The sequence below is a fragment of the Anolis sagrei genome, chromosome 1 (genome assembly GCF_037176765.1).
Source record: "Anolis sagrei isolate rAnoSag1 chromosome 1, rAnoSag1.mat, whole genome shotgun sequence".
In the NCBI taxonomy this organism is placed as follows: domain Eukaryota; kingdom Metazoa; phylum Chordata; class Lepidosauria; order Squamata; family Dactyloidae; genus Anolis; species Anolis sagrei.
The window spans coordinates 325,369,106-325,396,538 of record NC_090021.1 but is presented as its reverse complement, the minus strand read 5'-3'; the positions used below and the strand labels follow the sequence as shown (position 1 = coordinate 325,396,538).

General features: G+C 40.2%; 2 protein-coding genes across 2 annotated transcripts in view; both read left to right on the top strand.

Moving 5' to 3' along the window:
* The window catches only part of INF2 (inverted formin 2), a 72,435-nt gene extending 69,168 nt beyond the window's left edge, over positions 1-3,267 (top strand). Inside the window, exons 19-20 of the mRNA XM_067463016.1 lie at positions 1,145-1,247; positions 2,927-3,267. Of these exons, the coding sequence (XP_067319117.1) occupies positions 1,145-1,247; positions 2,927-3,252 (429 nt within the window). The 3' untranslated portion in view covers positions 3,253-3,267. The remainder of the gene's footprint in view (positions 1-1,144; positions 1,248-2,926) is intronic.
* Positions 3,268-3,775: 508 nt separating this feature from the next.
* Positions 3,776-16,278, top strand: LOC137097095 (uncharacterized). The gene is made up of 4 exons (XM_067468398.1): positions 3,776-3,785; positions 4,340-5,128; positions 8,081-8,143; positions 10,846-16,278. The coding sequence occupies exons 1-3, from the start codon at positions 3,776-3,778 to the stop codon at positions 8,140-8,142; spliced, it is 861 nt and encodes a 286-aa protein (XP_067324499.1). The 3' UTR covers position 8,143; positions 10,846-16,278.
* Positions 16,279-27,433: the final 11,155 nt, after the last annotated feature.

Genomic DNA, 27,433 nt, shown 5'->3' with positions numbered 1-27,433 from the left:
GGCCCCCAGGCCTTAGTTTGAGGATCCCTGTTCTAGAGGCATTTTCTCCTGACGTTTCGCCTGCATCTATGGCAAGCATCCTCAGAGGTAGTGAGGTCTGTTGAAACTAGGAAAATGGGTTTATATATCTGGAATGACCAGGGTGGGACAAAGGACTCTTGTCTGTTGGAGCTAGGTGTGAATGTTTCAACTGACCACCTTGATTAGCATTTGATAGCCTGGCAGTGCCTGGGGCAATCTTTTGTTGAGAGGTGATTAGATATGCCTGGTTGTTTTCTCTGTGTTGTTTTGCTGTTGTAATTTTAGAGTTTTTTAATACTGGTAGCCAGATTTTGTTCATTTTCATGGTTTCCTCCTTTCTGTTGAAATTGTCCACATGCTTGTGGGTTTTAATGGTTTCTCTGTGTAGTCTGACATGGTGGTACTGAGAGTAGTCCAGCATTTCTGTGTTCTCAAATAATAAACACATAATTATTTTTAAAACTCCGTAAAATACATATATTAAAACGTATTTCCATAAAATACATATTAAAATACACAAAAAATTTAGACATACCTATACAAAAGTTTGGGGACAAACTCACTGTGAGAAACTGAAAACGGTTGGAGAATGGAAGCCATTATCTCTTTAAAGGTTTGCAGGTGAAATACTGAACACTATTTGGCACTGAGTCAACTGAGAGAGAAAGAGAAGGGCAGTGTGTCGTTGAAGAAGCGGATCAAGGGCCAAAGGTGGAGTACATGGCTATAATTTAGATCTGTTAAAAGATCCCATCATCTTATGGTGAAGTATCAAGAAGCAAGAAAAGCCTGTTTATATCTCCAAAATAAAATAGAAAAGAACAGGAACAAAAACTTTTTAGTTTTCATACTCACTTTGGATTTGTCCCATATCTACGGTGTTGTTTCTCTTCCCTTTTCTCTTTCTCTCTCTTTACTATTTTATATAATGGAACTTTTTTCCATTCTATGGCTCCATTCAATTCTATGGTTAGTTACCCCAAGTATTGTGATTGCATTAGGAAGATAAGTTATAAATGCACTCATTGCAGTTTCATCCTGGTTTGCAAAGCAGGGTTTATTTCTATTAGACATGTAGCTCCTATTAGATGCTCCTTTGACATGTTGATATTCTTTTCCTTAGGAAAACAAGGATCGAAAGGAGCAAGCAGCAAAGGCTGAAAAAAGGAAGAAGCAGCTGGAAGAGGAAGAAGCAAAGAGGCAAAAAGGAGAAAATGGAAAAATAAGTGAGTGGCTCCTTCATATGCACAGATATTAAGTAGTAAGCCCTGTTTATCTAATCAGATTTTATTTCTGATTATTTAATTGTTTGTTAAAATATTTATATTGCACCCTATATCATGGGATTTCATGGTATTATGGAAATAAAACAATATAAGTAGTCTAAAACAACCCCAAATAATTTTAATTCAATTATTTAAGCAATAATTGAATTAAAAAGTTAAATGCATATTAATTTAACAGGATGAAACCACTGAAAGGTTATTGTGACAGATCCCACCCCCTTCCAGGCTGACTCTATAGCTCCAAACTTCAGTCTTCTTTCACTCATCTTACCCCCTTTCTCTTATGCTTTCCTTGGATTGCGACTAGGTTCTTATTGGGTATTTATTGCCCTGCACATATGGAAGGGACTGAAGTATGAGTTCTGTTTTTCATGAAACTTGAAGCCCCAATTATCTAGGGCTTTTGAGGTAATTTAGACTCTACTTCTGTACCCACATCCCTGGCTTTAATGGGCTTTGTCTTGTCGAAGGCATTCATGGCCTGAATCACTGGCTTGTTGTAGGATTTTCAGGCTACATGGCCATGTTTTAGAAGCATTCTTACCTAACATTTCACCTGCATCTATGGTAGGCATCCTCAGAGGTTGGAGGTCTCTACAGGGAGAAACAGTTTCAATACACATGAAAATTGGAAAAACTAAGGTCCAGGAAAACACATCTACTGTGTTCTCTGACTTTTCTTCTATGCTGCAGAGACACAGATACTATCCCATAGTTTCTCATAGCCAAAAGGACTTTCAAAACAGGCTCACGATTTCTATGACCTCCTGGAACGTAACATCTTACAAGACCTCACAACCTCTGAGGTTGCCTGCCATAGATGCAAGCAAAATGTCAGGAGATAATGCTTCTAGGACATGGCTATATAGCCCGAAAAACTTACAACAAGCCATTTAATAGGCTTTATTCTGAGCAGAGATTTATAGTATTGCACTATAAGAAAAGATAGAATTACATTATCTACATTTCTTTGTGAGTGCAAATCTGACTCACAATTACTCATATAATGATAAAGGTAAAGACGCTTGACATTAAGTCTAGTCAAGTCCAACTCTGGAGGGTGGTGGTGCTCATCCTCATTTCTAAGCCGAAGAGCCAGTGTTGTCCATAGATGTCCACTGTTACCTTCCCCCTGAAGTGGTACCTATTAATCTACTCATATTTGCATGTTTTCGAACTGTTAGGTTGGCAGAAGCTGGAGCTAACCATGGGAGCTCACTCTATCCCGTAGAGTCAAACCACCAACCTTCTGGTCAGCAAGTTCTGCAGCTTAGTGGTTTAACCTGCCGTGCAGCCCCTACATCTCATATAATACCTATCCCTTTATAATCTAAAATAGATTTGGGGTTTTGGGAAGACCTTCTGGTCCAGGAGGAATCATTGTGAAGCTGTTTTCAAGATTTAGAGTAGCAAAGCATAGAAATGAAATGTTTCAATCATATGTGAACAGCCTTTCTATAAGCCCACCTCAACCATGGTATGTTTTCAAAAAAATTAAAATATCGGTACAGGTAGCTCCACGTCAAAAGGAGACAGTGATTGAATGAAAATAAAATGCACTGGTTCCAGTCAAGTCCATCAACAAGATAGCTAACTTTCTCTTTGCTTCTCAAATGCAGTTAAAAAAGGAGTCGTGAAGCAAGATGACGTGTGTGTTATTGACGCGTTGCTGGCTGACATAAGGAAGGGCTTCCAGCTTCGGAAAACGGCCAGAAATAAAGGTGATCCGGATACTCCTGCCAAAGGCTCACCCAGTCAACCTCAAAAAGGGAAAGACAATGGTATGAATAAAAAAACAATTTGTCTCCATCCTCCACACTTTGGTACACACCCAGGTTTCCTAGGAGATGGACACCATCATGGAATAGGAGGTCACACTGGCTGCCAGGTGGACCTTGGAGAGCAGAACTCCATGCTGTCTCTCTCCCTTATCACCTGTTTTTGATGCCAGCTGGTGGGATCTGATCAAATAGGATCTGATCTGATACTGTAAGAATCTTGTGGGGAGACTTGTTTGGTGAAGGGAAGCCAAAAAGAAGTCTTGAGTGAACTATTAGCAGTTTTGTCAGAAAGTGGTGTTTTGTGGAAAAGCGAAGTATCTCAGGCAAGGATAATGTGACAATTTCGTGATGCCAGAGCACAGTCTGTTTAGTGCCTTCCAAGTCACCCAGTTTTCTGTGTGCCCAGAAGGGAGTCTCTTATCCTGAATCAGCCATGGGTTGAGGTTCCCGGTTTTAGCCTGCCACTTTTGGACTCTCATTTGCTGAGATGTTCCTGTGAGTATCTCTGTAGATCTTAGAAAAGTATTTCTTGATTTAAGGCATTGGCATGGTGGCTGATATCCAAACGGGATGGGCCAGAGATGTCACTGCCTTGGTCCTTTCATGATTGGCTCCTACTTCCCAGCGGATGTCAGGTGGTGCAATACTGGATAAACAATATAATTTCTCCAGTGGTGAATAAGAGAAATGAGAGAAAGTAAGGATTCACCTAAATAATAAGGAACATAGAGAAAAGCAGTAGCTTAAATCTCAAAATTAGGAGATATAAAGGGTTAGGGTTAGTTAATGTAATACCTCGATATTAATGGCACAATATTAATGGCACACACTAAAAACAAGTCCTCAAAGTACCTAAATGTTTAATTTTAATGGCAGAAGTACACAATATCTCATTCTTATATTCCTTTCCTGTTTATGACTATATCCAGAAGCACTGTAACTGTCAGAGAGAAGGAGAGGCAGAGAACCATAACATTGTTGTGACCTGTTCAAAATTAGGACATCCAACCTCTGTTTTAAAATCTCCAAAGGAGAGTCTGTCATGTTGTGGGGCAATTTGGTTTTTCCTGGCAGGGACTTGTATATGCATAATACATCACTTCTAATGAGTTGGTGGGGGAAAATCAACCAGAATTCAAATTTTCTCCCTTTTTGTGAAGAGAGACAAAATAGTAGTACCGTATCCCATCCGTGAATATTCATCAAACATCTTTTCATTTGTCATTCACAAAATACCAAAATGATGAGTAGAAACAGGGCTGAATTTCTTGCATTATGTTGATTTTCCAGGCCCAACTGCTCAGGCTGTAAAAGACGCAGCAAAGGAAGAGGATAGTGTGATCGTGCAAAATAACCTGCAAGGATTACCAGAAAAAACAGTCCTTTCAGGCGTTGATGTTACAAATGCAAAGCAAGAGGATGTTGTCGACTTGCCAGCTTCCCACACATCTTCTGGTGATGGTGGAAATGGCAGGCATTCTCCAAGCCATCCTGATCCAGAGAAGAGCTCCTTAGATTCATTTACATTGGAAGGAATAGTGGAGCCCAACAATGGAACAAACTTGCAAGAGAGGACTATCTCCCACACCATCCAAGATGTGAATTGTAATGATTTGGAATTTTCTCAGTCATCTTCTTTTATCAAATTTGGGAGCACTGATTCATCCAGCTTGAAGAGTGGAAGTGGCCTAGTTTGCTCAGGAGGCTCCGATTTTGGATTTTGTTCACAGAGCAGCCTAAATTCAAATGATCAAGTAAACAAAGCCATCAGCAAAGCCAGTGTAGAGCAGGACTCATCTGGGAAAGCCCAAGGGCTTCCAACTCCAGAGGTTCCTCCAATTGTGACAACAAAGGAGTCAACGAAAGAAAATAATGAGCCTTCCATAGACTCCTTGCTTGAGAAGTCCTTTTCAGAAGAGCCACAGACTGATACTACATGTTCAGCAACAGTCCCATCAGAGCAAGCTCTTGTTGAAAAAGACAGCCAAAAAGGATCAAACAAGCGACGAAAGAAAAAGAGGCACAGCAAAAGCAATCCAAGTAAGTCATTTCAATTGCTAATGTTGAAGATTAGGGTTGAGTCAAAAGACTTTCCCCAGTCAGATTGACTTTGAAGACAATTAGGATGCATTTAATTGTTAGTCCTAACCAATGTTATATCTATGGAAACATAGTAAGTTTATATTTGATGTGAATTGAGAGTAATAACTAGATTTAGGTTCTATTTTCCCTTCACGAGATTGGGTGAGTGGAGTGAAAGTGTTTGTCCAATATGGCTATGGCAGCCATGTTCCTTGCTCCTCCTGGGCACCATTTTTCCTTTTTGAAATAAATACCAGAGTGTGGTTAGGAAGCCATCACTCAGAATAGAATTGATATGAAATCAATATGGTTTGGCCATGTTGTGATCTCTGATATCAACTCAGCCCAGAGAAAACACTGTCTGCCCTCCTTCTGATTGTCTTAAGGCAAAAGTAAGGAGCATAAGTCACTAGAGACAATGAAGAAAGGGTGGGAAAAAAGCTGAATAGAAGAAGAAGGGTGAGAAAATATTCCCCATGTTATCTCAGGCCAGTTTCAAAACAAAAGGTTTTGGGAACCATTGTCTCATAGAATCATAGAGTGATAGAATCAGGAGACCTTGTGTGCCATCCAGTCCAATCCCATGCTAAGAAACAGGTGAATTGCATTCAAAACACCCTCGATAGATGGCCATCCAGCCTCTGTTTCAAAGCCTCCAAAGAAGGGGCCTCCACCATACTCCAGGGCAGAGAGTTCCACTGCTGAACAGCTCTCTCTCACAGTTAGGAAGTTCTTCCTAATGTTCAGGTGGAATCTCCTTTCCTATAGTTTGAAGCCATTGTTCAGCATCCTAGTCCCCAGGGCAGCAGAAAACGAGCTTGTTCCCAATACAAATAACTTCAAGGGAGCGTAGTTTTCAACACAGAGACAGCCCGAGGAATTATTAAAAACTACTTAACGGAATAACCAGGCATGCACCAAGTTATCATATTTATTTAACTATAAGAGTCACACTAATTTCAGTACCACCAATAGAAAAAAAGTGCTCTCTATATAAAAAGCACCCATGATTCTAAGACGCACCCCATTTTTAGAGATATCTGTATGAGGAAAAAGTGCATCTTAGAATCAAGGAAATATAGCATTATATATGGATATATCATTTTATTGCAGTTGCTTCTTAACAGTTAAAATTGCAAGAATGGCAAAGATCACCTTGAAAGAGGCATTTCTCTCCATGGCTCCTGTCTCTTCAAGACCATTTCTAAGACATTGGCCTAAAACCTGGCATTTGACCTTCCTCTCTCTTCCCATTTGAAATGCTTCCTCTCACCCCCAAAAACAGGTTTGGAGGTTTTCCCCACACACATTACAAGTTTTGGAAGTACGTATACAGGGAACTCTAAGGAGGAGAGAGTCACCCACTTTCCATATCTGCCGACTAAATGAGATCTATCAGCAAAGCAGCCTCTTTCGGTTTTGGCCAACAGCTGGCTAACACATATCACATAGAAAAGCATAATTTGCTTTATGAGTTGCTGTGAGTTTTCTGGGATGTATGGCCATGTTCCAGAAGCATTCCATCCTGACGTTTCACCCACATCTGTGGCAGACATCCTCAGAGGTTGCGAGGTCTGTTGGAAACTAGGCAAGTGAGGTTTATATATCTGTGGAATGTCCAGGGTAGGAGAGAGAATTCTTGTCTGTTTGATGCAAGTGCAAATGTTGCAATTGGCCAGCTTGATTAGCATTGAATAATCTTGCAGCTTCATAGCCTGGCTGCTTCCTGCCTGAGGGAATTCTTTGTTGGGAGGTGTTAGCTTGCCCTGTTTGCTTCCTGTCTGGAATTCCCCTGTTTTCTGAGTGTTGTTCTTTATTTACTGTCCTGATTTTAGAGGTTTTTTTCAATACTGGTAGCCTAGTATTCCCCCAGGCAGGAGGCAGCCAGGCATTAGAGCTTTAGCACAGCTGGTAAATCATTAGCAATGTTAAGATCTATCAACCAAAAAGTTGCCAGTTCGTAGCCCCGGATAGGCATGAGCTCCCAACTGTCAGCCCAGCTTACTATTTACCTAATCAGTTTAAAAACAGCTTGAGCTGTAAATAGAGAAATTAGGTACTGCTTTAAAAAAAACAAGTGGTGGGAGGTATTTTACGACACTTTGAGTCGCCTGAGGGCTGAGAAAAGCGGTATATAAATAAAGTAAATAAATAAATAAAAGATTGGAAAATGCCCTGTGAGAAAAAGGAAGGAGGAAATCCTGATGACTCTTCATCATAGAGGATGGAGCGACAGCACCCCCCGTGGCTGGATTCAAGCACAACCTCCAAGGTGCTAAAAAGTTGGATGTCGACACAACATACCTCCTTTCTGTTCTGTCTGTCTATGCCCTTTCTATCCAAAATGGCATTGAATGTTTCCTGTTTATGTGTACTGTGATCCTCCCTGAGTCTCCTTGGGGAGATAGGGCGGAATATAAATAAAGTGTTATTATTATTTGAAGCTGCAAGGCTATTCAATGCTAATCAAGCTGGCCAATTCCAACATTCACACTTGCCTCCAACAGACAAGAGTTCTTTCTCCCACCCTGGACATTATTCCACAGATATATAAACTCCACTTGCATAATTTCCAACAGACCTCACAACCTTTGAGGATGCGTACCATAGATGTGGGCAAAACATCAGGAGAGAATGCTTCTGGAACATGGCCATACAGCTCAGAAAACTCACAACAACCCAGTGATTCCAGCCATGAAAGCCTTTGACAACACATTTTGCCTTCTGCTTTAAACCTGGTTTCCCCATGCTGAAATGTACTTCGTTAATCTATTAATCAACTAGAATCTGTATAATTAATTGGCACTGATGTGTTTCATTGATCGACATCCCTGTTTCCCTGCCCATTGACATTGACTTGATTGCTAATATTGTCTGGCTACATTCAGTGTCTTCTCTTTTATTTGAAAGCAGTGGTTGACACTGATTTAAAAGCGGTGGGTGATACAAAAAGAGGTTGTGAGATACAGTGAGGTATGTAAATCGTCAGGGCGCTTCTCTGTGTAAACTAACCGTCACGTTGGGACTGACTCACACCTAATGACGCTGTTGATCATCACCACGTAAAACTGTGCTTCTGCCTCTGTAGCTAATTATATGCGCTGTTTTATTATTATTTATTCTTCTTATTTTGATGATTTTTTGCTATCTGGGCTCAATTCCTGCACTACTGGAGTTGCAAGTGATTTTTCTGTTGCTCAGTATTGGGCCCAAGATCTCAGTCTTCTGTGTCAGCCAATCATCATTTCCTTGCAGGAAAAATGTTGTCTTTTGTTAAAACTGTTAAATGTTGTCAGCCATGTTGGGATAACTGCAGATGTCTTCCCTTTTATACAATCCCTGTTTTCCATTCCCTAAAATCTTGTAAAAATGCCACTTCAGTTATGTGCATCTTCTTGGAAGGAATCCAGTAAGACAGACCACAGTTGTCCTGACTAAATCGTCTGAACAAAACATTTCAATGTCAGATCTCCAGGGTTACATTCAGATTGTGTATAAATGGCACAACTGTATGAATAATACTTTGAAAAGTATCTAAGGGGCTGTAGCATGGAGGAGGAATCTGTCCCATAGGTTATGTTCATTCCAGAGCTGGACAAAAATCTTTAATTCTAGTAAAAAGATGTTCAAGTCTGAAATGCTCTCTGACTATTTCCAGAGATGGTGAAGACATACAGAGGAGAACATCAGCACATGAACGAGAACTGATATCCTTGATGGGACAGACACACACCCCTCAAGCCTTGTTAATTGGAGCTCTGGCCTAATCCTAATACAATAGAGTCTCACTTATCCAACCTTCGCTCATCCAACATTCTGTATTATCCAATGCAATCTGCTTCCCGCCCGGATCCACAGCTGTTTCAATACATTGTGATGTTTGGTGCTAAATTCGTAAATACAGTAATTACTACATAACATTACCATGTATTGAACTGCATTTTCTATCGATTTGCTGTAAAACATGATGTTTTGGTGCTTAATTTGTAAAGTCATAACATATTTTGACATTTAAGAGACTTTTATTTATTTATTATTTATTTAGTACATTTCTATACTGCCCTTCTCAGCCTTCCGGCAACTTGAGGCAGTTTACAAGGCAAGAATTCAATGCCACCAAGGATACAATTACAATATACAATATAAAAAACATCAGCAACAATAAAATCAAATAAAATCAATAAAATCAAACATTGTAATGAAACATACTTCAATCGATAACCATTAAAACAATGTCCAGTTTCCTTAATCCTTCCTTATTATTCAACTTTTTGCTGGTCTACTGACCCATTTATGTTGGATAACCGAGACTCTACTGTACTTCTATTATGGACCTTTAGCTATTTGGTCTCCAAAAAATCATCTGAACTTTCACTGATGAGACTATTCAAGATTTCATCCACCTTGAAGCAAGAAGATGGCCATTTCTGTAGTTGCATAATTACTCCTTTTCCTTATGTTTACAAGCAACCATAACATAACCAAATGAATCAAATAATTTCTGAATATCTTCTTATATGATCAATGTGTTTGTTGTACCAACCTTTTCTGAGTTTTTCCAAGTGTGATTCCAGTGACTGTGTCCATTATTTTAAAGGAGAGTTGGATTAAGATCACTCAACAATTCCTACTTAGCTAGGATGCCATTTAGATTTCTTTCATTTTCCCTATCATCACCCAGATCAGTGATTCCAAATCTTTGGTACTCCAGGTATTTTGGACTTTGGCTCTCACAATTTCTAACAGCTGGTAATCTGGCTGGGATTTCTGGGAGTTGAAGTCCAAAACAACTGGAAGACCAAAGGTTAGGAACCACAGATCCAGACAAAAACATCTGGAAACCAGGAGCAGGCAGAGCAGGGCTTAAGACTCTTCCAGCCACTCAGAAACCCCAAATAGCCTCTCCATAACAAGCTCTCTTAATGCAATGAATGATCACCTACTTAGCACATGTTTCAGGAACATTGCTTGGAGGGTAAATCATAGCGAGCATAGCTACTAGAATGGTTGTGGCAATCTGGAAGTGGATTATAGCAGCCCAGTTGCCCCAGCACTGTAGCACATAGGTTTGCTCTAGATCACAGGTGATATTCATGTGATCTAGATATATGGAGTTTTGAACTGTGGTCCCAGCAGCTCCCACTCCATAGCGAGTTGTGGAAGATACTGGAAGGCACAGCCCAACAAAAATTGGAGAGGCACATAATTGCCAAACTAAATTCAAATGAAAGAAATTCTGGAAGCCAGAATTCAAAAAGAAGCAATCAAATTCGAAATGGCCATCTCAATAGCAAAGTGATTAGTCTTGTAAATACATGCCTGGATATTAAATATGCAAGCAATTTTTAGTCACAAGCAATTGTGTGGAGGCCCTTGTGGCTTCTTAAATGGAGGTCCCCAGAAGCATATATCCTCGTCCCTGCAGGTAGCCCCTTTCCTTTGAAATGGCAGATAAGGTAAATTTCTACTGGCGTTTCATTATCACATTCAATTTGGAAGATGTGCCGACTAAAGTAATTCTCATATGTGGCCCCAGAAAATGATCCAAGGATATAGCATTAAAGCAAAGTAGATTGCAGCCTGGATAAAACTCACACAAAATACAAGCCCTGGATTAAGGAAACAAGTTATTTAAAATGGTACTAAAGAAATTGGTTTCTGCTTTTTCTCTGTAGGTGGCACTGCAAGACAGAAAAAATGACTACATAAACTCCAAATCCTGAAGTATATACTACAACAGCCAGCATCTACTATGGGAAACAGCCATGATAATGAGCTGGCAGCTTTATTTTATCTGGGAAGACTTTGGATATATAGCAGATAACACCCAGATGTCAAACAAAAAAAATGTCCAAGCATCAAAGCACCTTTGATATGTGCCTTATGCAAAGTTCCAGGTTGTACAAATTCCCTTCTGGTTTCACGCCATAGAGAAAGGACTTTGGTCAAGCTCACGATTGGATGAAACACTTTTGAATAAGCAGAGATCCTATTTCTGCAGAAACAAAAGGAAAGCATGGGTTAATTGGTTCCTCTGAAACCAAATGGCAGGGAAGTTTCAGCCACAATGTTGTCTTCTGATTGGATGTTCTCTTGGCCACTCAACAGACTCGACAGTTGAACCCTATGTGGGACCAAGTTACAAACTTTGGCATTATAATAGTATGGTTGTGCTATAAGAAGTGCAAACCCTCAACTTCCTGACAAATGGCTACCTGTTCTTGCAAAGAAAAAAATTCAGATGAGTATAACATTTTCCCAATTTATATGGATAGACATAAATAGGGAAATAATTGCTTTAAATAGGAATACAAAACAGTTCAGGTTGGTGGAGGAGAGATGCTACAAGCAGGTTTATGTTTCCCATATTCTTATCTCTGCTGTCTGGATGCTATATGTTGATAGGTAACTTTGAGGTTGGCTTCTGTCCATCTTTTTATGGTTCTTTCTCTTCATATTGGACTTGGACTGGACGTCAACCATCTTCTAGCCACAGCATCTGTTGGATCATAGACAAAATGTTAGCAACTGTTTGAGCCACAAGACAACCCAGAAAATAGGAACTAATCAACAGGTTATGCATGTAGAACCTCTCTCAAAATTCTTCCTATCAAGCCAGAAATTAATCAACTCTTTTGTTGGGAAGATGCTAGAAATGGCAGTCCTTCCATGTGGAGAGCAGCCACATTGAGTCTCCATTCTAGTCATGGCACGGGTTGTTCTACCCTCATATTATCCAGCAATGGCAACAATATGCCTCAGAATGAGGTGGCCATTTTTTTTGAGGAGACAAAATACACTGTCTTAGTCGAGCCAGGGTAACATTTTTGAATGCTGCTTTGTATTCAAAGAAACAACAAAAATTTGCAAAAATTTCTATTTCAAAAGCAGTCTGATAAGTAAGTCTAAAACACTTCCCCCTAATAGAGCAATTGGTTTATATATGACAAAATCAAAAACGACAGTCCCATTAGCCCCTAACAAGGAGTTAGACCTTAAAGCATCCTAAAATACCATCAATTATAAGTGTTTATTTATTTATTTATATTATTTCTATCCCACCCATATCAGCCCAAAGGCAACTCAGTGTTGATCACTCATGTCGATATCTTGTCTTCAATTCAATCCATTCAGAGGGTTGGGTGTAGCCTTGTCCTTCCCTTGCCACTTGGTCTTTACAACGACCCTCTGAAGTAAGTCAGGGTGAAAGAAAGAGTATTTGATCCAATATTGCCCAGTGAGTTTTATGGCTCATGGGGGCTGGAAATGGGTTTCCCAAGTCCTTTCCTTAACCCTGATACTAATGTACCATCCTGGCCTTCTAAATCATTTTTGTCTCCTCCATCTTTGATACATGCAGATCAGGTAAAATTATTTGGGGAAAAAGGTCTCCTGACTTTACCTTTAATGAAATTAAGGGTATTTTTCTCCTCACAATTCATCAGTGCTTTCTCAAAATTCACCATCACTTTGCAAGAACAACTTCTGCCAGAGTACAGTCAATGCAAACTGTCTTTTAAGCCAAACTTGTTATTTTCTGCAGCGAATCTCTTGTTGAGTACATGTGTTTTTGTTTGTTTTGTTTTTCTGCCTAAACTGAAGAAAAGCTATACAGGCTATAGCATAAATGGAATCAAACCTTTTGGGCAATCATAATGGGAACCTGATGTACTACTATAATGACTTAGATATTTTATCTCAGTGTTTATAATTAATGTCAGGAATCACAAAGACTTGTACATAGCTTGATATCCTGTATATATTTATTCAGATAATATTGATATATTATTAAATAATTTCATAAGCTGAGCTTGGTAACAATATTAATCAAATGAATTTGTGGCCATTGGAAGGTATATGATCTTCAGAATATGAGGTGGAAATTGTGTTGTGGATTCTTCTACTTGGAATTAGATTTATCAACACACTGGTGCTCTCCAGTTACTTTGGAAAATTGCATCCACTCAGATGACCTTTGGAAAAGGTCCAAAGACTCCTATTTGTCTCAACATAGCCTAGCTAGTAGCACAAGATGTCTAAAACACTTGGTTGGGCCATTTACCACCACCACCTGAACTTACTGTGCAGCCCCTGAAACCACCATCTCAGAACAGCTATCCCTGCCTCATAGGAGCATCTGACTATGCCCATGTAGCCAGAAGTAAAATAATTGCAGCCTCTCTGACACCCTCCTTCCCACAGGACTGGTAGATCATAGCACTGATGTCATCATTCCATGCCTGGTAAAAACAAGACAATTCTGCATTCCTCTCTGCTCTCCATGAAGAAAGGACATGGTTTGAGTCTGTTCAATAAATAGGCATTCTCCTGAAGCACCCCAAGCAGGACATATGCATGAATATGGAAAACGGAAATTATTGTACTTTCATTAGAAGGCAGAATTCATTTTTAAAAAGGTAATGATGCTTGATAGAATACCAAAAAAAGGTACGATGCAGTGGGAAAAGAGGAAGATCACACTACAGGCAGGTCAACTCAAGTAAGGAAGCCATAGCCCTGAGTTTGCAAGATCTGACCAGGGCTGTGGACAACAGTGTGACTTGGAGGTCTCTCATTTGTAGGATCATCATAGGTCAAAGTCAACTTGATGGCACTTTGCAACAACAACTAAGGTGCTGTATGCATGTGTAAAAGATATTGCACCTATTGCAACCGCTGTACCACCAATTATAAGGAACCTGGGGAAACTATAGCAGGCGATTGACATTAATTATAAGGAACTTAGCAGGGAAAGTATCATGGAATTTAAAATAGTAATTCCCTCAAGCTGCCAACCCAGGTGCAGGGGGATTTTTAAAACAGGAAAGAGGCAATTTGATATATATTTGAATTAAGCCTGAACTGGGAGGTTATGAAACTGTTTCTTCAATTGTTTTTGCTGCCACCTTTTGTTTGGTATTCAGGCTGAGTTGTAAGTGGAGAGGATACTTAGTAACACCCTTTTGTGTTACAATAGTGTTTGTTTTCTTAATAGGGTTTAAATCACAATGATGGTCACACCGAGGCTGTTATAAAGTGCTAAAAAAAATAAAAGGTTTACTTAACAGGCTTAAACTTCTTTTGGTACAAATGCGTAGTGATTTTACTGGTACATAAGCTTCTAGTTACATTTTATGAACAATTCTTAGATGGGTGCTGGGTTCAAATCTTGATGTTAACAAAACAGGAGATTATCTCAGGAAATTAATAGCTGATAATAATTCCAAACAAAATTCCGCCCTTTCTGGAATCTAGCCAATAACCTTTGGCCTAGCCTTCCACAGGGTTAAAAAACAGACCACATCTAGGGTCCTGTTCCTCTATCTGTATTCCCAGCTAATTTCTATAGCTCTTGAATACCACAAAAGATTAACCCAGCTCTCCTATCTAACACTAACCAAACTGTTATACCAACTGACAAAACCCCCAACGGACAAATTCCAACTGTCAACTCCAAGCGTCAGTTCAAAAGGTACATTTTTTTTCCTTTTTGAACGCTAGGCTCCGCCCCCTATTTTCTAACCAATCCTGGCCGTCTAATCTCTGCTTCCTGGATTAAGACACGCCCCCTCTAGAAAACTCTTAACTAAGATGGCATCTCCTTGTTTCCCTATCCTAAAATGGCCAACAGGGCTTCGCCAGGCCCACATTCTAGCTGCTTAAGGCAAGGGTTCTTCACAGCATGCATATACCCTTAACAGGATACTAGCCAGAGTGTATTAAAATGGTTCATGTAACCTACATGTGCCAGATCTAGCATCTTAGTCCCCAAGCATGGCTTTTCCCATGGGGAAGCTGTATCCACAAGATCAGCTATAATCGCATAAGTAGAACAACAAGGTCGGGAAAGAGGCTGCCTCCTCTTTTTAGTTTGAGTAAACTTGAACTAAGAAGAGACGGTTTTAGGAAAATAGTAGTGAACTAGAGTTACCTCTGAGAAACCAAATAATAATCCATGGACAGAAACAAAAAAAATGGGATGTCTCCATAAACATAAAACACCTCACAAAATAATTATAAAAGGAAAAATATACACCCCAAATCATATTCACATGCAAAATATGATAAATATGTAATACCATGGACTACAAACACTTATGAGCACTCAATGTTGAATGGTAACCACCCATATGTAACACAGTAATGTTAGAAGGCTCGGAATAGCTATGAAAGAACAAGACAAGATCCCGAAATGTAAAGTTCTATTACAATACTAAAGTTAGACTAGTCCATATCATATACTTCCCATTTCTATATATGGTAGTGAAAGTTGAACAGTGAGAGAAGCTGATAGAAAGCAAATCAACTCATTTAAGGTGGGATGCTGAAGAAAGTTTTGAGGTTACAACGTAAATGGGTCCTAGAACAAATCAAGCTTAAATTCTCCCTAGAAGCCAAGATGACTAAATAGGTTGTCATGCTTGGGACATATAATGAGGAGAGGTGACTCTCTAGAAATTATTATAATACTTGGTAATGTGTAGAGCAGTAAATAAAGAGGAAGAGATGGTTAGCCTCAATCAAGGAAGCCATGATCCCGAGTCTGCAAGATCTGGGCAAGATTATTGATGATACATAGGGTTGCCATAAGCCAAAATCGACTTCAAGATGGCTAACAACAACAGTAATATTATTATATTATATTTATACTTTTCACGTTAATTTGGTTTGAGGTGTATGTCTTCTTCAGGACAAGAGTCAATGACAATTGTGAAAGCTATGAGACTGTATTCTGTCCTAGTAGAATAAGTAGCATTCACTGAACGTAACTGTCATAGGCTATCCATAGTCTCCCCCAGGTAACCAGGTGTAAAGGGAGAATACCTTAAAGCCATATGCAGAAGAGAGCCGAGCTGCAACTCTTTACTCTTGCATATCAAGCTACAGCTGGCTAGAAGTAATTGGAATTTACTGTCATCTTATTTTAAAATGTGTCTTGAGAGTCCTGGTACATAAATGTAACAACAGCTGTTGGACTATGTGAATGGACTTCCATTGGATTGTGTAAAAAGGCAGAAGGAACTTGTGATAATTTCACAACAGAATGTCTCCAACTTTGTGCATATGCATACTATCCGAGTGCAATAAACATGCTTATATTTAATAAACTTTCTGGTTTAGTCTTATTTTTGTAAAAGACGCAACATTTCATGAAATTAATGCTGGAATATATTTTAAAAATACATTGTTAGAGTTGTTCCTGTTACCTAAAGCAACAGGAACATGCATAACATGGAAAATGACTGAATAAGTTCTGATTCCCAGCCTTCAATTCACACAAAGTAACAGACATTTCTAATGACCAAGCTGGTGCCCCAATTATGAATTCCAAAGTCCTTTGCAACAGATGAACATTTCTGAAACACACACAGTTATAAAAGATTATCTTTTATATGATTGTATTTTAATGTGTTAGTGTATTATGAGATGTTATTTTTTAAACTTTTGTTTATGAATCTTTTGTTGTGAACCGGACTGAGTCCCTCTGCGGAGGTTGAGAAGACCGGTATATAAAAGTTTTAAATAAATAAATAAAATAGATTTTAGAAATCCCAACTGGATGACCTCCCGCGAGGGTGTTCCTCCAGGGGAAAATAAAGAATAGCCAACATGGGAGTCCCTAAATAGCGGAGTGGGCGAAGTGGGCAGATCAAAACACAACCTGGCAAAATGGCACTACCTAACAGAATCCCCCACCTTGTGTGACCGTGGAGCACCACAGACAACTCCACATCTGTATGCTTGTCCACTATGCCCTGCCTCGTGTAAGGAAGAATTGTTGGAGGCTATAGACTATTTATTTATTTATCTACGACATTTCTAGGCTGCCCTTCTCACCCCAAAGGGGACTCAGAGCGGCTTATTTATTTATTTATATTCCGCCCTTCTCACCCCACAGGGGACTCAGGGCAGATTACATTGTACACATATATGGCAAATATTCAATGCCAATGTTTGACATACAAACATACAGACATACACAGAGGCTATTTAACTTTTTTTTTCTGGCCGCCAGGGGAGCTGTCGCTTTCATCGTCCATCTGCAACGCTGATGAAGCACTTCCGCATTCCCCGCATGCTTCCCCGCTGGAATGCTTTGCTGGAGTCTTCTTTATGGCCTCATAAATCAGTTAATTTAGCCTCCCCACACTTTTAAGGTGGTACCTAATTTTCCTATTTGACAGATGCAACTGTCTTTTGGGTTGCAAAGGTCGACAACAGGCTACACACAATTGGTTGGAAACCCACTCCAACCCGGGCTGGCTTCAAACTCATGATCTTTTGGTCAGAGTGATCTTAATGCAGCTGACACTCAGCCTAGCTGCGCCACAATCCCGGTGCTTACAAGTCATACCTACATGAAACATACTATATTATTAGCATAATACTAATACATCATTCATAATATTAGTATTATATAATATTATATTGTTGCTGGGGGAAGAGCTCTGATGTTGCAGGAGACAAGATGGAACTGTCTTCTCTGCTCCCTTTTTCACTCTGGCACCAGATGTCGTTGCTGCTGCCCGTTTTTGGTCAGAAGATATTTAGCCACCTGTGCTCCTTTTATTTTTATCGGTTTGATACTAATTTATGCAATGCTTTTGATATGAAATAAATAAAATCTTTTAAAAATCAGCACATTCTTCAAGTTGGTGGCTGCCACAGTTACAATAGGATCCTGCAGTTGCACTGGTCTGGACTGAACTGAGGGGAAAATCTTTTGTGTCAGCAATCAGCTTACCCAATATCCACTGATATCCACTGGCATTTGGTTCCAGGATGACGATGATGATATATCAGAACACCAGATCATAACTTAATTTGACTTGTTCATTTAAATAGCAATTCCAAGTATAATAACATTTCTGACTTCTTAATTTCAACCTATTAATGAGAAGGCTGATGCTGCATTTCATTTGCAAATATTGTTATATTGTATTCTGCATTCCAAACTTACTTTTGGGACAAGAACAAAACATGATTTATCACATAAGTATATTGTTACAAAAGGCACAGTACTTTTATGACCATCTTCAAAATCTGTTCATAAGTGAACTCTGAAATTTGGAGGCACAAGGTGGACAACACTAGATTTTGGTGCAGCTGCAAAGGCGGTTTTGGGTTATATTTGAGGTGCAATTAAATTATCCAACCACCAGAGGGCTCAAATTTTAAGAAATAAAAGAAAATTGATTTTGGGTTGTTGTGAATTTTCCGGGTTGTATAGCCATGTTCCCGAAGCATTATCTCCTGACATTTCGCCTACATCTATGGCAGGCATCCTCAGAGGTTGCGATCTGTTGGGAACTAGGAAAATGGGCCACCAGAGCGGCCATTGGTGGTGGAGGAAGGTCTCTGATGTCGCAGGAGACAAGATAGAACTGTCTTAGAATCATAGAATCATAGAATCAAAGAGTTGGAAGAGACCTCATGGGCCATCCAGTCCAACCCCCTGCCAAGAAGCAGGAATATTGCATTCAAATCACCCCTGACAGATGGCCATCCAGCCTCTGCTTAAAAGCTTCCAAAGAAGGAGCCTCCACCACACTCCGGGGCAGAGAGTTCCACTGCTGAACAGCTCTCACAGTCAGGAAGTTCTTCCTAATGTTCAGATGGAATCTCCTCTCTTGTAGTTTGAAGCCATTGTTCCGCGTCCTAGTCTCCAAGGAAGCAGAAAACAAGCTTGCTCCCTCCTCCCTGTGGCTTCCTCTCACATATTTATACATGGCGAGAGGAAGCCACAGGGAGGAGGGAGCAAGCTTGTTTTCTGCTTCCTTGGAGACTAGGACGCGGAACAATGGCTTCAAACTACAAGAGAGGAGATTCCATCTGAACATTAGGAAGAACTTCCTGACTGTGAGAGACTCTTCTCTGCTCCCTTCTTCACTCTGATCCCAGAGCTGCCGTTGGTGGTGGGGGAAGAGCTCTGATGTCGCAGGAGACAAGATGGAACTGTCTTCTCTGCCCCTTCTTCACTCTGGCTCCAGAGTGGCTGTTGGTGGTGGGGGAAGAGCTCTGATGTCACATGAGACAAGATGGAAATGTCTTCTCTGCTACCTTCTTCACTCTGGCCCCAGAGCAGCCATTGGTGGTGGGGGAAGAGCTCTGATGTTGCAGGAGACAAGATGGGACTGTCTTCTCTGCTCCCTTCTTCACTCTGGCCCCAGAGCGGCCGTTGATGGTGGGGGAAGAGCTCTGATGGCACATGAGGCAAGGATGCTTGCCATAGATGCAGGCGAAACATCAGGAGAAAAATTGCCTCCAGAACATGGCCATATAGCCCGGAAAAACCTACAACAACCTATGGATTCCGGCCATGAAAGCCTTCGACAATACAATGTCTTCTCTGCTCCCTTCTTCACTCTGGCCCCAGAGCGGCAGTTGATGGTGGGGGAAGATGTCACAGGAGACAAGATGGGACTGTCTTCTCTGCTCCCTTCTTCACTCTGGCCCGAGAGTGGCCGTTGGTGGTGGGGGAAGAGCTCTGATGTTGCAGGAGACAAGATGGGACTGTCTTCTCTGCTCCCTTCTTCACTCTAGCCCCAGAGCAGCCGTTGATGGTGGGGGAAGATGTCGCAGGAGACAAGATGGAACTGTCTTCTCTGCTCCCTTCTTCACTCTGGCCCCAAATGTTGTTGTTGTTGCCCGTTTTTGGTCAACAGATATTTGGCCTCCTGTGCTCCTTCTATTTTTATCAGTTTGATACTAATTTATGCAATGCTTTTGATACGAAATAAATAAAATCTTTTAAAAACCAGCACATTCTTTAAGTTGGTGGCTGCCACAGTTACAATAGGATCCTGCAGTTACACTGGTCTGGACTGAACTGAGGGGAAAATCTTTTGTGTCAGCAATCAGCTTACCAATATCTACTGATATCCACTGACATTTGGTTCCAGGATGATGATGATGATGATGATGATATATCAGAACACGAAATCATAGCTTAATTTGACTTGTTCATTTAAATAGCAATTCCAAGTATAATAACATTTCTGACTTCTTAATTTAAACCAATTAATGAGAAGGCTGATACTGCATTTCATTTGCAAATATTGTTATATTGTATTCTGCATTCTAAACTTACTTTTGGGAGGAGGGGGAGAGACAAGAACAAAACATGATTTATCACACAAGTATATTGTTACAAAAGGCACAGTACTTTTATGACCTTCTTCAAAATCTGTTCATAAGTAAACTCTGAAATTTGGAGGCACAAGGTGGACAACACTAGAGTTTGGTGCAGCTGCAAAGGAGGTTTTGGATTATATTTGAGGTGCAATTAAATTATCCAACCACTAGAGGGCTCAAATTTTAAGAAATAAAAGAAATTTGATTTTGGGTTGTTGTGAGTTTTTGGGGCTGTATGGCCATGTTCCCGAAGCATTATCTCCTGTCATTTTGCCTACATCTCTGGCAGGCATCCTCAGAGGTTGAGGTCTGTTGGGAACTAGGAAAATGGGTTTTTATATATCTGTGGAATGTCAAGGGTGAGGGAAAGAACTGTTGTCTGTTTGAGGTAGATGTAAAAAGCTATTGTCCTCCCAACCCTGCTATATGCCTACAAGACGTGGACTGTCTACAGACATCACATGCAACTCCAGGATCGATTCCATCAGTGCTGCCTCCGAAAAATCCTGCAGATATCTTGGGAAGAGAAGCGGACAAATGTCAGCATGCTGGAAGAAGCAAAGACCACCAGCATTGAAGCAATGGTACTCAACTGTGCTGGACTGTCCATGTCCGAATGCCCAACTACTGTCTCCCAAAGCAGTTGCTCTACTCAGAACTCAAGAATGGAAAACCGAATGTTGGTGGACAGGAAAAGAGATTTAAAGATGGGCTCAAAACCAACCTGAAAAACTCTGGCATAGGCACTGAGAACTGGGAAGCCCTGGCCCTTGAGTGCTCCAGCTGGAGGTCAGCTGTGACCAGCAGTGTTGTAAAATTCAAAGAGGTATGAAAGGAGGGCAGTCTGTGGTCAGAGAACCGCAGGGAAAGCTGGTTCTACTATGTTGAGAATCAGGACGGTCGAGGCTTTTAGCCTGTATGGTTTAGATAGGCCAAGTTGACTTATTTAGATTAGTAGAGTTTGAGCAAAAAAAAAAAAAAAAAAAAGGAAGAGAATCCTAGTAAGAATCTTTACTGTAACAGAAATAACAGAGGTAAAGAATAGGCTAGTACTTGGAGTGATCTGTTAAGGAAAGAAACACATTTTGAGGGAAATAAGTTTAAAACCTATCTAGCGGAAAGAACAGTCCTAACTGGCAAACTGGCTGAGGATTTCTGGGAGTTGTAGGCCAAAACACCTTGAGGACCCACAGGTTGAGAACCACTGGTCTAGGTCTTTAAAGGTCAAAACCAGCACTTTGAATTGTGTCCAGAAACAAACTGGCAGCCAGCGGAGCTGCTGCAACAGGGAGGTTGTCTGCTTCCTGTAGCCAGCCCCAGTTAGCAACCTGTCTGCAGCTATTTGGACCAGCTCAAGTTTCTAAGCACTCTTCAGAGGCAGCTCAACGTAGAGCACATTGCAGTAATCCAGATGGGATGTAACTAAGGCATGTACCACTGTGGCCAGATCCAGCTTCTCAAGGAAAGGGCACAGTTGGGGCCCAAGTTTTAATTGTGCAGAGATCCTCCTGGCCACTAATGACACCTGTGCCTCCAGGTTCAATGCTGCATCCAGGAGGACCCCCAAACTGCAAACCTGTGTTTTCAGGGGGAGTGTGACCCCATCCAGCACAGGCAGGATCCCTATTCCCAGGTCTCCCTTCCAACTGACCAGGAGCACCTCTGTCTAAGTTTCAGTTTGTTTGTCCTCATCCAGTCCATTACTGATGACAGGCACTGGTTTAGGATCAGGACAACTTCTTTCGCATTAGGTGGAAAGGAATAGAGTTGGGTATCATCTGTATATAGGTGGCACTGTACTGCAAAACTCCGAATTACCTCTCATATATATGCTAAACAGCATGGGTGACAAAATGGAACCCCAATGAATCCCACAGGTTAATGGCTAGGGGTTTGACCAGGAGTCCCCCAGTATCTTCTGGGTACAGTCCTCCAGGAAGAAACAGAACCACTCTAAGACAGTGCCTCCCAGTCTCATCCCAGCAAGATGACCCAGAAGGATACCATGGTCAATGGTATCAAAAGCTGTCGAGAGATCCAGGAGAACCAACACAGACATACTCCCCCTGTCTAGCTCTCTTTGTAGGTCGTGCACCAAGGCGATTAAATGAAATATTTGTGTAGTTCAGGGCACCACAATTCAAGTTGTCCAAAGAGAAGGGTGACCAAAATGGTTAAAGGTCCTATAAGGAGAGGCTTAAGGATCGGGTGGGTTTAGCTTGGAGAAGGGAAAATTGAGAGGGGACATGACAGCTGTGTTTAAATATCTGGAAGGATGTAACCTCGAGGAGGAATGAAGCTTGCTTTCTACTACTTCAGAGACTAGGACACAGAGCAATGGTTTCAAATTGCAGGAAAAGAGATTCCACCTAAACATGAGGAAGAACTTCTTCCTGTTTAGAGCTGTTCAGCAAAGGAATATGTTGCTTTGGAGTGTGGCAGAGTTTCTTTCTCTGGAAGTTTTAAAAAAGAGGCTGGACTGCCATCTGTCAAGAGTGCTTTGATTGTGTGTTCCTGCATGGCAGAATGGGGTTAGACTGGATGGTCCCTGGAGTCTCTCAACTCTATATTTCTATGCTATGGACTGTCTTCCAAACTAACAAGAGAATCCAATTTCCAGAAAAGGCAGAAGCAGAGAAGGTGGGAAATTCCAGCTCTGCTTTAAGACCACTTGTCTTTTGAGCATAGTGGGCTGTTGTAAATCTGAAAGAATTTGTTATAACCCTTTTCACAGTGGGAGGTTTGCTGCCTTTCATGGGAGTGTGTGAGGGAGAATGGGGGAGATACACTGCTATGATGGACTACAAAGAATAGGCAGCTTTTCACAACATAATCAAGGAAACTTTCAAGCAAGTCACATGGTTTCTCGACATCTGTTGCTTTTCTGAGCTGTGATGTAAGCCACAAATTACTGCACGCAGAGACACAGATAGAGGAAGAGTAGCTTTGAGTCACCCAATGTGGGAGATGGGTTTTCCCTCTGGATAGCATTTGCATTCCTTCTGTGGCCTCTCTTGTTCTTCAAGCTTTTCAATGCAAGCCAAACACTATTCTGCATGGCAGGAAATGTTTATATACTGATATACTGCTATATTGATGTGAACTATTTTTCTGTTAACCAGGTCTTGCTTCTTTTCTCTAAGTTTCCATAGATCTGAATTTTCCTAGTCCAGGATTTTGGGATTAAGTGAATCTTTAGATTCAATAATCAAGGCTGGCCCAAGACATTTGGAGTCCTGTAGAGTTCAGAGAGGTCCCCCTCTTTTTTTCTTTTTTTTAACTTTTACAAGCTGTTGTTGTCTTTTCTCCTCTCCCTCCTTGTAAGGTTTTTATTGAATATCATGAGTGTGTAGTTCACATTTGTTTGCACACTCATTCGCACAGTGCAACAGCTACCCAGTCATTCATCTAATTCAGGTGTACATTATATAAAGATATTCTCCAATGCCTTGGTATAGAACAGTGTTTCTCAACCTTCCTAATATTGCAGCCCCTTTATACAGTTCCTCAGGTTGTGGTGACACCAACCAAAACATTATTTTCATTCCTACTTCATAACTGTAATTTTGCTACTGTTATGAATCATAATGTAAATATCTGATATGCAGGATTTTCATTCATTGGACCAAATTTGGCACAAATACCCGATGCACCCAAATTTGAATACTGGTGGGATTGCAGAGGGATTGATTTTGTCCTTTGGGAGATGTAGTTGATGGGATTTATAGTTAGCCTACAATCAAAGAACATTCTCAACTCCACCAATGATGAAATTGAACCAAACTTGGCACACAGAACTTCCATGACCAACAGAAAATACTAGAAGGTTTCTGTGGGCATTGACCTTGAATTTTGGAGTTGTCGTTCACCTACAACACTGTGGACTCAAACAATGTTGGATCTAAACCAAACTTGGCATGAATACTCAATATGCCCAAATGTAAACACTGGTGGAGTTTGGAGAAAATAGACATTGACGTTTGGGAGTTTTAGTTGCTGAGATGTATAGTTCAGCTACAACCAAACAGCATTCTGAACCCCACCAACAATAGAATTGGGCCAAACTTCCCACACTGAACCCCCATGACCGATAGAAAATACTGTGTTTTCTGATGGTCTTTGGCAACCCCTCTGACACATCCTCACGAATTCCCCAGGGGTTCCCAATAAGGTTGAGAAACACTGGTGTAGAATCTTAGCCGTCATCTGAGAAATCTGTATAAAGCAGGTTTCTCTTGGCACTTGATTGTTAATTTACATTTAAAGTCCAACAGTCAAAATGTGAAAAGTGTCATTATGAAGAAAAATCAGTATCATCTGCAATCATAGAATTGGAGGAGATCCCAAAGGTAACCCAGTCCTTGTCCTGCCATCCAGGAATACACTGTCAAATATTTAAGCATTATGAATGGATTCCTGAGTTAATACATACAACACAATAGCCCACTTGCACACAGAAAGAAAAATAAAACAGTTCAGCCAATAATGTGACTGGTGAAGCTTATTATACAGTTCCAAAACATAGCATTCAGAAAATAATATTATATGTGTTTGGTTCAATCACTCAAAGAAGTATCAACGCTGTATGTTCTTGCATCGAGTAGAACAAATCCGTAGTCCAGGACCTCAATCCAGGCCTTCCTCTGGTGGACTAAAATTATATATATATATATATATATATATATATATATATATATATTACAAATAAATTCATAGACAATCATGTACATAAACACATATAAAGATACAGATAAGAATACTAACAGAGTTATGAACTTGATACTTATCATATACACCAATGTTTGTTGTAAATACATCCATTCAGCATCATATATTTCAACATGTTTAAAGAAACTCACAAGATTATAAACTTGATACTTGTTCCCCTTAGAAATATAGGTTTTTATGTTTAGTGGGATCTAAATCAAAGGAACCAAATGTGGCTGTGAACATTTAAAAGTTACATATACAGAAAATAAATATTTAATCTGATTATAAACATATTTCACAAAATAGGTGTACTCACAAGATACCCTGCTCTGTGTTTGATTCTAACTGTGAGTATGGGAAATGTCTGGGAATTCCCTCAATTTAAAGGGGTGGAGGGACCACATGCGATGTTAAAAAGATAGAGAAGCTCATAGGAACTGTTGGAATCAAAAATGTAAAATGTAGACACCAGATGGCGCTATATTTCTAAGGGGAACAAGCACCAAGTTTATAATCTAGTGAGTATCTTTAAACTTGTCTTTATTTGTAGTAAATATTGATATATATATATAACTTTAGTCCACCAGAGGAAGGCCTGGAGTGAGGCCAAAGCCAGCCGTGGACTACGGATTTAAGTTCTACCCGATGCAAGAACATACAACATTGATACTTCTTTGAGTGATTGAACCAAACACATATATTATTTTGTGAATGCTATGTTTTGGAACTGTATAATAAGCTTCACCAGTCACATTATTGGCTGAACTGTTTTAATTTTTTTGTGTGTGTGCAAGTGGGCTATTGTGTTGTAAGTATTTAAACACGACAGTCATGTTGCCTCTTAACCTTCTTTTCTTGAAGGTAAACATACTCAGCTCCGTAAGAGCATGACTTCCAAATTACCTAGAGACAGAAGTAAGGTAAAGCAGTAGAACATGCTACTGTCATTTGTTGGAATCTGTGTGAGGCATTATCTAAGGTGAAAGTTATTTATAATCCTGATTTTATGCATACGTTTTCACAGGTCATTTGATTTTATAACATAAGAACCCATACATTCCACATATGCTCCTGAACATTCCAGGAATATTTTGTGGTTTTGCATTTTCTGTAAGGTTATTGTTGGGACTGGCAGCATTAAACCCAGAGAGTTGGCCTGGTAGGCATGTCTGAAGACTGAATATTTATCTGGAAGTCAACTGTGGTCAACTGTGGCCGAAAAGCTCTGCATTTTAAACTACCTAATCAAAATGAGGAATCTATTTTGGTGATATGAGGTAGCATCTTGGATTTCTCCTTGGACTGAATCCTAGAGTGAGTTTACTGCTTCGTTGACAAGGAAGTATTTAGAAATGATGTCTGTGATATCAAGTAGAAATACAGCTCACAAGAGCGGGGATGACTATGAGCACTGCCTGATCATCTACTTGAGTTATTTTTTCTGCAAAACATTGTGTCATTTTCCTCCACTTTGAACACAGTAATAATTGTAATATTTTGGTTGAAGACACCTGTTGAAAAGTATCATATTGCCAAACAGCAGTGCTTGAAGACTCTCATGTCAATAGAGCAATAAATCTACTCTGGATTTTGGTGTGAACTTAGCTATCCAAAGTGCTGAACTTATTGAGAAACATGCTTCAAAGTAATGTTCTTCCCACTAAAATAGGACTAGATTCACTACTCCATTGAAATTGAAGTATACTGGTATGAGGGATATTAACTAATAAATATATTTTATCTAACCTGCTTGTAAGTCTTATGGAAAGATGTGTATGGTAACAACGTGACAAGTAATGGCCGATATCCTTCATGGATGACATAGCTATGGTGGTGTAGCAACAATTGTCCTCTCTTGCCAGCATACTACATCTCTACTCTAATTACATGTAACTTTAAAATTCACCTCCCCCCCCCAACACAAATTAGTTTTAAAAGAGGATTTCCTGCTTCCCTTTTGCCAGTTTCTCTATAGTTTAACATTTCCCCTCATCTTATATCCAGAATGTTAGTTTTTTTGTTTGTTTCTACATTACGAAATGAATATCCCAACAGTTTATATATCTCCATACCTGTACCTAAAGTCTTCCTCTTTCCCTCAGATATATATTTCTTTGTTGTTGGTGAACAGAGGGATCAGCAAAGAAGTGTCCAGCTATTTTCCTGTATTTGAATGTGCTGGAAAGGCCTCCTCAAAGACCACCGCAGGAGATCTCTGCAGATGAATTCTTGAATTCTGACCTTTGAAACAATAAAAAATGGAGCTGCAATGGCACACATGAAATCATAGAGTTGGAAGAGACCTAATGGGCCATCTAGTCCAACCCCCTGCCAAGAAGCAGGAAAATTGCATTCAAAACACCCCCGACAGATGGCCATCTAGCCTCTGTTTAAAAGTCGCCAAAGAAGGAGCCTCCA

What these genes read in the sequence shown, in the direction of transcription:
- LOC137097095 (XM_067468398.1), top strand. An exon ending in GCACAGCAAAAGCAATCCAA is followed by an intron (nt 5,129 to 8,080) that starts GTAAGTCATTTC and finishes TTTATTTGAAAG; the next exon opens with CAGTGGTTGACACTGATTTA.